Source organism: Dendropsophus ebraccatus, chromosome 13 (assembly GCF_027789765.1).
Source record: "Dendropsophus ebraccatus isolate aDenEbr1 chromosome 13, aDenEbr1.pat, whole genome shotgun sequence".
Taxonomy (NCBI): domain Eukaryota; kingdom Metazoa; phylum Chordata; class Amphibia; order Anura; family Hylidae; genus Dendropsophus; species Dendropsophus ebraccatus.
Genome location: NC_091466.1, coordinates 63,691,039 through 63,707,134, shown reverse-complemented (window position 1 = coordinate 63,707,134; position 16,096 = coordinate 63,691,039). Strand labels below are relative to the sequence as shown.

The following is a 16,096-nucleotide window of genomic DNA, read 5'->3' as shown; positions in this document are numbered from 1 at the left end:
CATTATCATTAGAGGGAGGGGTCAGCAGAGTCATCTCATTATCATTAGAGGGCGGGGTCAGAAGAGTCATCTCATTATCATTAGAGGGAGGGGTCAGCAGAGTCATCTCATTATCATTAGAGGAAGGGGTCAGCAAAGTCATCTCATTATCATTAGAGGGCGGGGTCAGCAGAGTCATCTCATTATCATTAGAGGGAGGGGTCAGCAGAGTCATCTCATTATCATTAGAGGGCGGGTCAGCAGAGTCATCTCATTATCATTAGAGGGAGGGGTCAGCAGAGTCATCTCATTATCATTAGAGGGAGGGGTCAGCAGAGTCATCTCATTATCATTAGAGGGAGGAGTCAGCAGAGTCATCTCCTTATTAGAGGGCGGGGTCAGCAGAGTCATCTCATTATTAGAGGGCGGAGTCAGCAGAGTCATCTCATTATCATTAGAAGGAGGAGTCAGCTTATTAGCCAATCCCTGGTCTTTAGGGAAAAGCATGTACTATAGACTATTATTGTGTCTATTGACACTTTTCAAACTATGAATTCTCATTAATATCAGCTGCCATAAAGCTTACACAACCACACAACCAGCTGCATGGCCTATATATTTACACAGTAAACATACGTCTCCACTATGGCCGCCCCCGGGGAAATTTTAGAAAATACATAACTACAAGATTAAAAAACAAACAAACAATAAAAGGATGAACATAAACATTATTTCTCTTCCCCAGTCTCTTGTATAATAAACAATTCTATGATTAAACTCCGGGGATGTTCCCTTTAGGTTTTGTATAAGAGTCTGGAGGACTCAAGGAGGCACCAAGAGTTAACCAGAGTCTTAATGACATTAATAGCTGTCAGCACGAGCACAGCGGGAGAGTTGGCTTATGAAGAATTTAGCCGGGCTAATGGCACCACGTGCATCTCCATGTATTAAATTATCCAGATACATCTGCATCTTCCCATCTCTCCCCGTTTGATGTATTCATCTCCATTATTCATAGCACCATGGGTAGAAGCTTTACACACTCACACAGTAGTCGCTTCATTCTACAAATCACATTGTGCATTAAATCCACTGATGAAGGAAAAGTTCATTGGGATTTTTTTTATTTCCGTTGTATTAATTTTTAAACAGTGTGTGTGGACGGAACAGAAGTGAGATATAGTACATGGGGCCCAAAAGTTACAGGATCTATCTCCGGTCTCCGCAAGATTTCAAGGGAATTTGTCAATGGTCATCGACCTGCTATTGAAGGTTTTTATGGTAAACATAATTTTTAACAATTTTTGGTAATTCTGCTATCAATATTATTTTTAAAAATCCTGTCTCACCACTAGGCCTAAAACTAACCTTGTTGTGTCTGTGATGATAAGGAGGAGGCTGCTGCAAAAAGGTGTGTACAAAATTACAGCAAAACCAGTCAACAGCAGCTCCACCTCTTTCTCCCTGTGGAATGACTTCTGTAATGGTCATGCAGCATGCCCAAACACCTTCCCTATTTATGTCAATAGGTGAGATCTTGCCCATTGTTGTCTGTCTATGAGGTAGGCTCCAAGACTGGGCTCAGGAGATTACTAGTGTCAGGCAGCAGCTGATAAGGTTCATCGTTCTCTATGCCCATGCTAGATCTCATTATTGATAGATTATACACAACAACATATATACATGTGACATGTATGACATATTATATACTCTTACCTTTATTCTGTCTATATTGGCCTCCATTTTCAGTTGTTCTACCAGCTTCCTGGCTTGCGCTATGTTGGCCGTATTATTGCTCGCCATTAGGCTGCCGGCTTGTCTTCTATGGAGTGCTGAAACATAAAAACATGGCGGTATATAGTTAACAACGAGTTTGGCCATGAATCACATATAGTAAATAGCTAAAACCAGGGTCAGATTATAGGAGGGCAAATGATTGGCCTCTATTGCCCGCTAACCCTAGGTGGCTTCGACCAAAAACCCTTAGTAGCTGGACAGGCATGCTGTTTCCTTTACACCTCTGTGGACAGGGACATGCTCTAGGTGGTCGTGGGGTTTTGGTCGCTCCCAAGGATGTCCACCAAGGAGCAGATGTATTTGACATTAATGGAAAACCTTACACTAAAGACTTTGCCTGTGTAGTCATCATGGGACTCTGCAGCCAGTCGTTGGTCTTGCTCTTGTAATCGCTGCTCAGTGTAAGGAGATGTCATTGGTCACTTCCACCAGGCAATGGCGGTGCTGGTCCAGGAGCAAGCAGGGAGGTGAGTATGTCTTCCAGAAAACCCCTTTAACCCAACGACAAATTAATGACATATAGGATGGGGTGGTAGTGACATCATGGGTACCTCGGCCCAGCGGATTTCACCAGATCGATATCACCGACGTGACCTTTCCATTCTTAGACGTATTGATTTGTGAAACCTCCAGGAGTCAGTAGTATATGAGATGTGGCAGCAGGAGCGAGCTGGAAGAACCTGGGACTGGAGTCAGGCCGTGACTTTGTGCCAAGGGAAAATAGTCAATCCTGCGACAGTCAAGAGCCAACCACAATCCACAGCCGTGGCGTAACCGAGCATTTTGGATCACTTTTATATACACCTTTTGTTTAATAGAATAAAATTTTCTGCATTCTAAAAAAAATTCTGATTCATTTTGATGAAATTTTTAGGCTAATTTCGGTATAATAAATAAACATACTCTCAGCGTGGCGAGTGCACTTGGGTTACATCAGGTTCCTTGCACAGAATGTTCAGATGTCGTCCCGCTCCGTTAATGTTTATTATTATTATTCATTAACAGAATTTTTACTTTTTTTTATATTTTACTAAACAGTCAGCGGTCGTGTTGTCTCACATTGTAATGAAGAGTCAGTGAAGCCCCCAGAAGATGCGTGCCCTGATGGGTTACGTGCTTAGTTGCTGGTATAGGGGATTTTTCTTAACGTGTGCCCGCAATGAATTTGTAAAGTAAAATTTTCTTGGCCGAGAATCAGAATCATGATTACATTTTGGGTAACGCTGCATTTTAATGACATTTCTGACGAGTCGAGTGAAGATTAATGCGCACCTGTCACCGCCGTGTAGTAATTCTGCGTTCATTAAGTTACAGTGTAGCATACAATTATACTAGAACCCGCCACCAAGATTTACAGGGTAAAAATTGTAAAGACAAAAAACTTGGAAAACAGTATGCATAATCTCTTTCTCTCTTCAAAAGGAAAAACTTTCTTTCTGAAGCCACCTATAGGTAGTTACTCTGTGACCCACTAACCTATGGCTCTCCAACATGCTGGAAGTTGTAGTTTTGTAAATGCTGAATAGGCACAGGTTAGGAAGCACTTTCATAATGCAACACTAGCGATACCTGACTAGAGATTAGCCTTAACCATCTGTAGACAGAAGTTTCAGGGTTCTTGCCCCTTATACCTACAAAGCAGGGTGCTGGTTGGCTAGATGTGATGGGCTATGGTGTAGATCTGTGGAGTACTAGTAACTACCTATAGGTGTGTGGTGTCCCACTGTTAAATGCCCTAGGCACCTGTCGTAAAGATCTCCCTCCAGGTTAAGTGGTGATGAAGGTAGTATTCTCTAGTTTCACCACTAGGTGTCCGTGTTCTTTATATCCTTCTGTTCTTGTTTGCACAGCTGAAGTTGGCAATGGGTTAATGTTAGTGATTTACCATGTGTTCTGTGTTAGCCTATAGGAGGTGCTCTCTCTTCTTCTACCTATCCCTGTTTTTCACACACACAGCCCCTATAGTTGGAGTTAGTTAGCCACATGTGGGAAGTCAGTTCAGTCTGGTCTAGTCTAGTCTAGTCTAGTATATGTGTGTGCAGATGTGGTTAGAGACAACCAGTTCTTCCAGTACTTCTACTTTATCTACTATGCAGTGCTAAACAGGGAGAAGAGTCCAGGAACATCCTAGCCCACGCCGTGAACCTAAAAAGTCTAAAAATTGCAGCACAGTATTCTGAAACACAAGAGGAACTAGCCTGGATAGGACAAAGCTACCTAGGAAGGTCTATGTATCCTATCTCGCAGTGCAGGTAACTGGGACACCCCCGGAAACTTAGCTTTGCCCAGATAACCACAACTGGGCCTTGTATCACCCAAGTACAACGGGACAATTAACACTAAAGGGCACAAGGTGGTAAGACTATAGTCTATACTAGGGTGCTAAAGTATTCACTCTACAGTATTATCTCAAAGTTCTGGCAACATTGCTACATTGGGTTAGGACTCCCTCTACAAACTCTTCTCCTCTACTGCACCGCTACAACTACCACTACTTCTTCAAGCACTTCCTCGGCACAACCAAGTAAAGCACTAAAGTTAGTGTAAAGATCTATTTTACCAAAGTGTATTGTACTACTAAGAGACTGCACAGTAAAACTGTTCTATTTTTATATCACTGGGACTCCGTCATCTTTTCCTACGTACCAGCACCTTTACACACCAACTGCACACCTTGGGTTCTTTTTCCCCTTTCTGTGGGTGGCGGTACTGCTAGTCCGGGTGGGTCCATTGCCACTCAAGACTGCCATGACAAGAGCCCAAGGGACCCATCACAACCTGGCAAGTCAACGGCCATTTCTGGGAAGTACAGCCAGCCACAACACAAAGCAGGTACCAACATTACACCTGTGTGCTGGACTAGCACTGGCATCACGACAAAACCACAGTTGGCTGAGCTATACAACAACACCAACAATACAACACCTATACCCAACACCACAGGTGGCTCTAGAGAGACTGTTTTCTTCCTTCTGGAGGACAGCTAATTTGCATAATCCCCCCCCCCCCCCCCAGGAATCATTGCATGTAGTACCTCATGCACCAAATGGATCTCCTTAACAAGAACCAAAACCTTCAGAGTTGTGGCTCATGTAGACAAACAGTATATTGATCTGTACTGATGAAGAACAAGAAGAAGATAAGAAATCAGCTGAATACAAAATGTGTGACTCTTCCTGTTGGAGAAGACTCTGGTTTGGCCTCTTTATGTTAGGGTTGGCCTTTGTAGGGGGTACTAGAGAGGGAGTTCACTTCTTTTTGGAGGAGAGCTTCTTTGCATAAATTTAACCCATGGAGCACTGCCTGTAAGAGTCTACTGAGCTGGATCTCCTCAGTGAGAACCGGGCCCCTCAAGAAGGCTCTGGATGCTTTGAACAAGGTGTTTACTGTATATACAAAGGAAGGACCCCTTCCCCCCATAATGATGGTGAATATTCAATTTTCTATGTGTGCTAGCTTTTATATATAAAGAAAAAGATGAAGCAGCTGAAAGCCTCCTCCTCTGCATTGTATGAGGTCTCCTACAGCAGGTACAGTCTTCCTCCCCCACCCCATTGTATGCGGTCTCCTACAGCAAAGCCAGTCTCCCTCCCCACACCATTGTACAAGGTCTTGTAGAGCAGTGCCAGTCCCCCCAACCCCATTGTACGAGGTCTCCTATAGCAGAGCCAGTCCGCCACCCCACTGTACAAGGACTTCCTAAAGCGGTGCCAGTCTCCCTCTCGCACCCTATTGTACAAGGTCTCCTACAGCAGTGCCAATCTCACCCCTCCCCCCAATTCTTTGAGATCTTATAACAGCAGTGCCAGTTTCCCTACCCCACCCCCATTTTATGAGGTCTTCCTAAAGCAGTGCCAATCTCCCTTCACCACTCCATTGTACCAGGTCTTACGATTTAACAGCAGTGCCAGTCTCCCTCCCAGACACCCCTTCTAATTGCCAGCTGCCAGGTTGAGGGAAGCCATTGTTTGGCACGAGTTCTATGCAGATTACAGATGAACACATTAGATCACCCAGTTCCTGAAATACTAGCCAGCCTTATAATTTATCCTCAATGGAGACAGTCACATCCCTCTCTTCTCCAGTAAGGCATAATGGCTCCTAGGAGAGGCAGCGATGTGAGATCTATACAAAGTTAATTTCAGGGGATGGCCCATCTTCTGACATCTGGATATAAGTGCTTTTTAAGGGGATAAGGAGGGGGATGCGGATCACCTGCTTCTGACCCTTCCTCTACAGTAACAATAAGTCCCACGCTTTTTATTTAAGCTAAATAAATCCACCGTAGTCCCCAGCAGCCCCATTCCTAGATCTCTTTCTATTAGCGGACACAGAGGGATCTGTTACTCAGTATTAGGGCGGGTTCACACTACGGAATTCTCGCGGACAATGTCCGCGGAATTCCGTCAGCTGTCCGCCCGCACATCTGGGCGCCTTTCCGCCGGCTCCATAGACACCATTCTATGGGCCGGCGTATTCCGCTATACGCTGAAAGAAGTGTCATGTCACTTCTTTCAGCGGATCGCGGAATACGCCGGCCCATAGAATGGTGTCTATGGAGCCGGCGGAAAAGCGCGTGCCCGTGCTGGCGGACAGCTGACGGAATTCCGTGGACATTGCCCGCGAGAATTCCGTAGTGTGAACCCGCCCTTAGGGACCGACCCAGTAACCTGCAGCCACCTAAAGAACTTGTGGTTTCCCACCTGGACCACCACTTCTCCAGATGAGATACTGCTGATGGTCATCAGTTGATTGCTGTAGGTTTGTCAACTGAACATTTTTTTTCCTGCAGTGGCCACTAGAGGAAAGCAATGGTATTACATATTGTCCACTCCAATGTAATACAAGGCAGCTGGCCAGTAACAGATAGCATTGGTCCTCAGAACCCCTCACTGTTAGTTTAAGTCTTTAAGAGATAGGGGTTGTCTTTATGGAATCTCCTCTTTAACACCGCCCACTATGATTACCCATAATAACCATTATATTAGTGAAAGTAAATGACAAGAACAATTATTTCGGAACAAGGATACATTGTTCATCTGTGAAAAATTAACTGTTTGTAAATAAAAAAATTTTTTCATCATTCCCATGAGCAAAGCCCCAATAATGAGTGATCAGTCCATTGATGATATCCAGGACAAACCATCCTCCATAATTTGACTGCACGAGATAAGGAATCAACAAGTGAGACAGTATCCATCGGGAGAAGACGGTGATGAGCATTCCCAACACTAGATGGCCTGAGGGTGTTTTCCAGATAAAATAACTATTAGCCTTCTAGGAAGGGGATTATGATGTGTGAGGTGTTAGAATAAAGACTATTATAGGGAGAAAGCCAAAGCCTGGGGGGTGATACACTAATAAAGAGGAGTTGGGAGAATATTCTGAGCCGAGTCATACATCATGGAAAACACATAATACTCTTCGATAAGACATAGGAATGGTAGATGGGACTGGATCATGCCTGGGCCTAATACGAAGCACGATAAAGGCATCTAGAGTCAGAACCTGTTTATTGCACATGATTGATACATTGGGGTCAAGCATTGAAGCATTGACATGTATAGGAAAAGACCAGGGACACTCAGTTACTTTATACTCTCTTTACGATGTTATCTGCTTTGACATCAAACAAAATGTGAACCGCTAATGTATGAAAATACCGGAAAGCTTTACCAAGATGAGGGTCGGGTCTGTTCTTCTTGTCGCTCTTCACCAATCTCTTCTATTCTCCTCTGTCAATAGAAAAGACAACTTAATGAAATATATGAGAATACCCAATAATCAGAGTCACATATAGGAATATTGCTGTTATAGATATCATTGTAGCACCGCCGGGTCTCCTCTATAAAATACGGAAAAAAAAAAACACCACATGATGGCGTAGGTTTCTGATAGCATTTCCAGGTGCTGACCTGACTGGTATCCTGACCATTCTCTTTGCTAACTGCCTGCCTGGACCATCTACCTGTTTCTCATGTTGACTAGCCTCTGCCTGCCCTAACCTTCTGCCTGTTTCTCTTGTGGACTAGCTTCTGCCTGCCCTGACCTTCTGCCTGTTTCTCATGTTTACTAGCCTCTGTCTGCCCTGACCTGTTTCTCATGTCGACTAACCTCAGCCTGCCCTGATCTTTTGCCTGTTTTTCATATTGACTAGGCTCTGCCTGCCTGTTTCCAATGTTAACAAGCCTCTGTCTGGCCTGGATTGCCTGTAGCCTCTGCCTGCCCTGCCCTTCTGCCTGTAGCCTCTGCCTGCCCTGCCCTTCTGCCTGTAGCCTCTGTCTGCCTTAAAGGAGAAGTCCGGCCAAAATTTATTTTTTTTATATGTTATTACTTATGGAAAGTTATACAATTTTCTAATGTACATTAATTATGGGAAATGCTCATATACTGCTATTTCCCTTAATTTAGTGTATCAGGAAGTGTTAGAATTCTCTCAGAACCAGTGACGTCACAACGAAGGGTGTAATTCCTATGGAGTGTTCTATATATAGAAGTAAATGAGTACCATTGTCTTCTATATATATATAGTGCGCCCCTGCTGGACACTCCATTGGAATTACAATGGATGTGTGTATGTAATGTAATGTACTGTACTTTGCGATTGAATACATTTATGGAATACTTTGGGGAGCAAGTGTCCTTGCTCCCCAAAGTATCCCATAAATGTAATCAATAAATAGATTTGCTGGGCACCGAGCAGGGAGGGAGAGAGGTGCCATCTATCTCCCCCTCCCTGCTCGGTGCTGGGAACATATACAAAGTACTACTCCCCCATTATCTGCAGATAATGGGGGAGTAGTACCTGTGCTATCTTATCACCGCCCGCGCCGCCGCCGCTCACATAAGTGCCGCCCTCTCCGCTCTGCCGCTCACAGTAGTGCCCCCTCCTCCTCCGCTCCCCCTCCTACTCGAAACACTATGGCCCCGCTGCCTCCCCATGCCGCTCCTCACACTATCTGGCCGTCCACCGCTCTCTGCTCCTGCAGGCCGGACGCGTCAGCCCTCACCCACCCCGGCCGGCAGCACGGCGCTCCTGGTGCTTCCTGGTGTCCCAGGCCGGGGTGGGTGAGGGCTGACGCGGACGGCCTGCAGGAGCAGAGAGCGGTGGACGGCCGGATAGTGTGAGGAGCGGCACAGGCAGGCGGCGGGGAGTCAGCGGGGCCATAGTGTTTCGTGGAGGAGGGGGAGCAGAGGGGGAGCGGAGGAGGAGGGGGCACTACTGTGAGCGGCGGCGGTGGAGCGGGCGGCACTTATGTGAGCGGCGGTGGCGGAGCAGGCGGCACTTCTGAGAGCGGCGGCGCGGGCAGCGATAAGATAGCACAGGTACTACTCCCCCATTATCTGCAGATAATGGGGGAGTAGTACTTTGTATATGTTCCCAGCACCGAGCAGGGAGGGGGGAGGTAGATGGCACCTCTCTCCCTCCCTGCTCGGTGCCCAGCAAATGTATTTATTGATTACATTTATGGGATACTTTGGGGAGCAAGGACACTTGCTCCTCAAAGTATTCCATAAATGTATTCAATCACAAAGTACAGTACATTACATACACACATCCATTGTAATTCCAATGGAGTGTCCAGCAGGGGCGCACTATATATAGAAGTCAATGGTACTCATTGACTTCTATATATAGAGCGCCCCCTGCTGGACACTCCATAAGAATTACACCCTTCGTCGTGACGTCGCTGGTTCTGAGAATTCTAACACTTCTAACACTGAGGTTCTGAATTCTAACACTTCCTGATACATTAAATTAAGGGAAATAGCAGTATATGAGCATTTTCCATAATTAATGTACATTAGAAAATTGTATAACTTTCCATAAGTAATAACATATAAAAAATAAATTTTGGCCGGACTTCTCCTTTAACCTTCTGCCTGTTTCTCATTTTTACTAGCCTGTCTGCCCTGACCTGCCTGGAACCTCTGCCTGCCCTGATCTTCTGTCTGTTTTTCATATTGACTAGGCTCTGCCTGCCCTGACTTTCTTCCTGTTTTTAATGTTAACTAGCCGCTGTCTGCCTTGGATTGCCTGTAGCCTCAGCCTGCCCTGACCTTCTGCCTGTAGCCTTTGTCTGCCTTGACTTTCTGCCTGTTTCTCATGTTCACCAGCCTCTGTCTGACCTGACTTGCCTGAAGCCTATGCCTGCACTGACCTTTTGCCTGTTTCTTATGTGGACTAGTCTCTGCCTGCCCTGACCTTCTCCCTGTTTGTTATGTGGACTAGCCATTGCCTGCCCTGACCTTCTCCCTGTTTGTTATGTGGACTAGCCTCTGCCTGCCCTGACCTTCTCCCTGTTTGTTATGTTGACTAGCCATTGCCTGCCCTGACCTTCTCCCTGTTTATTATGTGGACTAGTCTCTGCCTGCCCTGACCTTTTGCCTGTTTCTTATGTTGACCAGCATCTGCCTGCCCTGAGCTTGGTCTGTTGGACAGCGTTTTCTATCTGCTGCTATGGTACAAGGTTTAGATACATCCGCTGTTGCTGTTATAGACTACTCTGGCGGTTATAGACTACTCTGGCGGACTAGCCTCTGCCTGCCCTGACCTTCTCCCTGTTTCTTATGTGGACTAGCCTCTGCCTGCTCTGACCATTTGCCTGTTTCTTATGTGGACTAGCCTCTGCCTGCCCTGACCTTCTCCCTGTTTGTTATGTTGACTAGCCATTGCCTGCCCTGACCTTCTCCCTGTTTGTTATGTGGACTAGCCATTGCCTGCCCTGACCTCCTCCCTGTTTCTTATGTGGACTAGCCTCTGCCTGCTCTGACTATTTGCCTGTTTCTTATGTGGACTAGCCTCTGCCTGCCCTGACCTTCTCCCTGTTTGTTATGTGGACTAGCCTCTGCCTGCCCTGACCTTCTCCCTGTTTGTTATGTGGACTAGCCTCTGCCTGCCCTGACCTTCTCCCTGTTTGTTATGTTGACTAGCCATTGCCTGCTCTGACCTTCTCCCTGTTTGTTATGTGGACTAGCCTCTGCCTGCCCTGACCTTCTCCCTGTTTGTTATGTTGACTAGCCATTGCCTGCCCTGACCTTCTCCCTGTTTGTTATGTGGACTAGCCATTGCCTGCCCTGACCTTCTCCCTGTTTGTTATGTTGACTAGCCATTGCCTGCTCTGACCTTCTCCCTGTTTGTTATGTGGACTAGTCTCTGCCTGCCCTGACCTTCTCCCTGTTTGTTATGTTGACTAGCCATTGCCTGCCCTGACCTTCTCCCTGTTTGTTATGTGGACTAGCCTCTGCCTGCCCTGACCTTCTCCCTGTTTGTTATGTTGACTAGCCATTGCCTGCTCTTACCTTCTCCCTGTTTGTTATGTGGACTAGTCTCTGCCTGCCCTGACCTTCTCCCTGTTTGTTATGTTGACTAGCCATTGCCTGCCCTGACCTTCTCCCTGTTTGTTATGTGGACTAGTCTCTGCCTGCCCTGACCTTTTGCCTGTTTCTTATGTTGACTAGCATCTGCCTGCCCTGAGCTTGGTCTGTTGGACAGCGTTTTCTATCTGCTGCTATGGTACAAGGTTTAGATACATCCGCTGTTGCTGTTATAGACTACTCTGGCGGTTGTAGACTACTATGGTGCAGGGCCGATTCTGGGGTTTCTGCCGCCTGAGGCAAACCTCAGGCGGCCGCCCCCTCACAACCCCCCCCCCCCCCCGCGCGCCGCCGTAACTGAATCACCCGCGCCTGCGCCCCCCCCCCCCCCCCCCGCCGCCGTAAACGAATCACCCGCGCCTGCAACCCCCGCACCCCCCCCCCCCCTGGGCCGGCTCTGCAGCCACTCACCTGTCCTGCAGCAGCCGTCCCGTCCCGCTTACCGCTGTCCCTCGCCGACAGTCAGCAGCTGTCATCGCCGCCAACGCTCACCGCTGTCTCCCAACCCTGCAGCCGCTCACCTGTCCTGCTGCAGCCGTCCCGTCCCACCGCCAACGCTCACCGCTGTTCCTTTCCGCGCTCCAGTGCCGTCAGTCAGCAGCTGTCATCGCCCTCCAGAGAGTCGTGAGTGCCTGGGGTCAGCGGGGGCATCGCGGCCCCCGCTGACCCCGGGCACTCACGACTCGCTGGAGGGCGATGACAGCTGCTGACTGACGGCGCGGGACAGCGGTAAGCGTTGACGGCGGGACGGGACGGCTGCGGCAGGACAGGTGAGCGGCTGCAGGGCTGCTGTCTGCCGCCCCCTGCAGGGGTGCAGAATCTGCCGCCTGAGGCGGAATACTCATTCCGCCTCATGGCAGAAACGGCCCTGCTATGGTGGTATGTTGTAGACTACTTGGGGGCTCTTGTATAGAAGTCTAGTTCCTTATAGAGGGTGTTAAAGGGTGAAAACAAAGGAAATGCCAAATCCAAAGCAACTCAGCGGCTTAATTTAATTCTGCAATATACAGTAAGTGTTGTGCCAGGCCAGGTTAACATATACTTGTGTGGTGTCCCACCACAGGTGTTCTTTCTCAGTTACACCTGTCGCAAAAGCTTCTTACTCTCGGTTAAGTAAGGGGTAATGAAGGCATTTTATAGTTTCACCACAAGATGTCAGTGTTTTGTATGTATTCTCTTATGTGTTGCACAGCTGAAACCAACAAAAAGTTACTTTTTTATATGTACCATGTGCTTTCCTAACCTATGGGAGATGCTCTTTCTTTGTAGCCTAACGATCTTCACCTTTTCCTTGCACACCACTCACAGAGTCCCTTACACAGCCCTGTAGGAAGTTGTTATTTGGTGGGAGGAGGTGTCGCGTTAGTCTTACCCAGATTCTCGTGGGAGAAGGACACACAGAAAAGACGTCCCTGCTGTAGCCAAGCCAGGGCCTGGCTCTGCCAGGACCCTTGTCCGGGACAAGTCAGTGTTCAGTCTAGTTTTGGTCTGAGTCTAAGACACATGTGTATGCAGAAGCAACCAGAGACACTGAGTTCTTTCAGTCTATATACTATATTTATTCTGCAGTGCTAGACACTACCAAGGGAGAAGAGTCGGGGATCATCCTAGCCCACGCCGTGAACCTGTCTAAAAGGTGCAGGGCAGTATTCTGATACACAAGAGGTGCTAGCCTGGATAGAACAAAGCTACTAAGAAGGTCTACGTATTCTCACAGTGCAGGTAACCGGGAAGACTTCACCCCGATAACCAAGGCTGGGACTTGTATTACCCTATTAGAACGGGAAGCTCGACACTGTAGGCAGAAGATGGGCAGACTAAAGTCTATACACGGGTTCAAGTAAACGTCTCACTCTCAAGTATCTCTTCAAGTTTCAGCAGAGCACAGTACTACATTGAGTTGGGACTCCCTTGACAAACCCCTCTCCTCTGCACTGCTCTACTCCGTTTCCAACTATTCAAGCACCGCTACAACTACCTCTACTATATTCTACTCCTTCAAGCATCTCAGCAGCACAAAAGTCTGTACAAAGATTATTTGCTCAAGAGACTGTACAGTAAAGCTGTTCTATTTTTCCATCACTGGGACTTAGTCATCCTTTTCTGTGCAACAGCACATATACACACTAGCCACACAGTGGTACCCCCCGGGTGGGTCCATTGCCACTCAGGACTACTATGACAGGAGCCCAAGGGACCCATCACAACCCACAAAGTCACCGACCATTTGGGGAATACTACAGACCGGCCACACTAAAGCAGGTATCAACATCACACCTGTGTGCAGGGCTAGCACTGGCGTCACAACAATCACCATCATAGGCCGAGTATTGCAGTGACAACTATTAAAGTAGATCGCTCCATCACACTTGCAGGTATTATGGGCCAAAAGACAAGCAGCAAAATGTCTGCACATGCCATTGTTTTCAATGGAACGCACGCCTAGTTTTTTGTACATGTTTCAAATGCTTTAGAATAACACATTACTTATTCAGGGCATATTACTCAGGAAAGCGAAGAAATACCAGACGTAGAAAGACACCAATGAATCTGATAAGCTGAACGGTATCCGTGACTAAAAACTTGGTCAAAGGAATAAAATTTGTGTGATGAATGTTCATGCTCTGAATGGAGAGAGGGGATAAGCCTTAGCTTTGGCTGTCCAGGCATGATGGGAATTGTAGTTTTGCAACAGCTAGAGGGCTGCAGGTTCCCCATCCCTGTGTTGACACGTGTAAAGTGTGTGGGAGGCCTTAAAGGGAACTTGTCACCCCCAGTGCCTCACTAAGGCTAGGTTCACACTGCGTTTTCAGCATCCGTTTAACCGATCCGTTTTTTTTAACGGTCAAAAAAGTAGTGTCAACAGTACTTTATTGTGCGTCATCCGTTTGGATCCGTTTTTTTTATAATGGAAGTCAATGGAAAAACGGATCAAAAACAGATGCACACAAATGCATCCGTTTTTGCAATCCGTTTTTTGCAAAAAACGGATCCGTTAAACGGATGCTGAAAACGCAGTGTGAACCTAGCCTTACAATGTTTTTTCTAATAGAGCACACTAGATGGACCAAGTGGCCTTTTTCTGCCGACAATCTTCTATGTTTCCTAATTGCACTCCAGATAGCGATTGTTTGCGAGCGCCCAAGAGAGCGTATCTTCAAGATAAATACATTAAGGCGCCGGGATCTGCTCAATAACACCTGTCTGCTGTGTATCTCTCCATGTTAATGCGGCTATTATAGATCCCAAACACTTCAATGGACATTGACCTATGCAAACCCTAGCAGACGCAGCGGCATTGCCTGGTTACAGATGGTACATCACCCAGGGCAGACCACACAATTATAGGGCTATTAAACCAGCTTCCTGGAGCATGGGGTGTAACATAATAAACTCCCAGCAGCCCGGATGGGGTATACAGAAGTTTGAAATATATACAATGTCAATTATAACCACATATAGCACCCTTAGAATCCACAGAGTTGTATGCAAGAAATCCATATTCCTATCCTATGGGAGTGATAATCTAATTTCCCTACCTCCAGCCCACCAGGGACAAGTCTATATTAAGCCAATTAACCTCAGATGAAGCTACAGTATCTATAGGAAGCTTTTTGGCAGATGTTACTTGGATCTGACCATAAGGCTATAAATCCCTAGAGATAATGGATGAAAAACAACAGTGCTGAACTCACAGAGCATTGCATATACGCTCAGCTCAGAGAAGTATTAGGCCTGCACAGGACTGTAGGGTTTTCCTTCACTAGAAAGTGGCAGTACCTTCCATGTTGTACTTGCGGTGAAGAGTCCAGAATATTGTCAGGGTCACCGCAACCTCCCAGTAACCAAAGGAAGAATCACAGTGTAAATACTCACATCCTGCATAAGTGCAGCGAAGCAATCAGACTGCTGCAAAATACACTCATGCATAATACCAAAAGTCTTCGACTTTTGGTTCCTGTAAGACCCTCAATGAGGGATCTTCAGAACCTGTAACTCCACTACGCACATACATTTCTGGATATTAAGCCTTAAAGTGTCACTGTTGTTTAATTTTTTTTTTTTTCAGAAATCAATTGTACAGGTGATTTTAAGAAACTTTGTAACTGGGTTTATTAGCCAAAAAATGCATTTTTATAATGACAAAAAAGTTTAAAGCTCTCCCCCCTGTCTTCATGATTGTTTATGGAGAGGGGAGGGATGGAGGGAGATGAAGCACCAAAACAGGACAACAAAGTGTTAATTTACAGCTACATCACTGGGCTATCTCCTCTGACTTCAGCACTGACCTCTCTGACCTCTCTGACCTCTGAATACTAGCTTTTATACAGCTCTGCTGTGTAATCCTTTGTTCTCTGCTCTCTGCTGCCGACTAATCTCCCTCCTTCCTCCTCCCCCCTGTTCATAGAACAGACAGGGCCTGACTGTAAAAGAGTTGGGATTTCATGACTGACACTTTAAAGTGTAACTTTAAATACTGCTGGTGTTAAATTATCTGGTGACAGGTGATGTTAGTGCTGTCCCTGCTGTTACTGAGCCCCCTTCATGGTGTACAGATATTTATCATTCTCTACCTGTAGGGGATAGGACCTGACCTGGGTAGATTGCCAGCAGTACTCACACAGAAACTTTCTTTCCCTTACTTGTTTGTCCAATAACAGAACAGCACCTTCGCCTCTCCGCTATGCCATGACGTGGTTCTAGGGAAAGTGTATTGAACTAAGCAAACTTAAGCCCCTATTACACTAAGCTATTATCAGCTGTATTTGGCCCATAATCATCTCGTGTAATAGACTGCTGACGCCTGTAATAGTGGCAGCAGCTAGCGGGGAAGGAATGAGCATAGATTTTTAATTTACTTCTATTTAAAAATTCTAAGTCTTTCAGTACTTATCAGCTGCTGTATGTCCTGCAGGAAGTGGTATTCTCTCCAGTCTGACAC

General features: G+C 46.5%; 1 protein-coding gene across 4 annotated transcripts in view; it reads right to left on the bottom strand.

The window, feature by feature from the left end:
• The window catches only part of LOC138771209 (guanine nucleotide-binding protein G(I)/G(S)/G(O) subunit gamma-2), a 149,926-nt gene that overhangs the window by 6,666 nt on the left and 127,164 nt on the right, over positions 1–16,096 (bottom strand). For 3 of the 4 annotated variants that reach the window (XM_069950767.1, XM_069950768.1, XM_069950769.1), the window contains 2 exons: positions 7,453–7,511; positions 1,696–1,811 (listed from right to left, as the gene is read on the bottom strand). In XM_069950767.1, the coding sequence (XP_069806868.1) occupies positions 1,696–1,782 (87 nt within the window). In that variant the 5' untranslated portion in view covers positions 1,783–1,811; positions 7,453–7,511. Of the gene's footprint in view, positions 1–1,695; positions 1,812–7,439; positions 7,512–16,096 lie in introns of all 4 variants that reach the window. The other variant, XM_069950770.1, reaches the window with a different exon arrangement.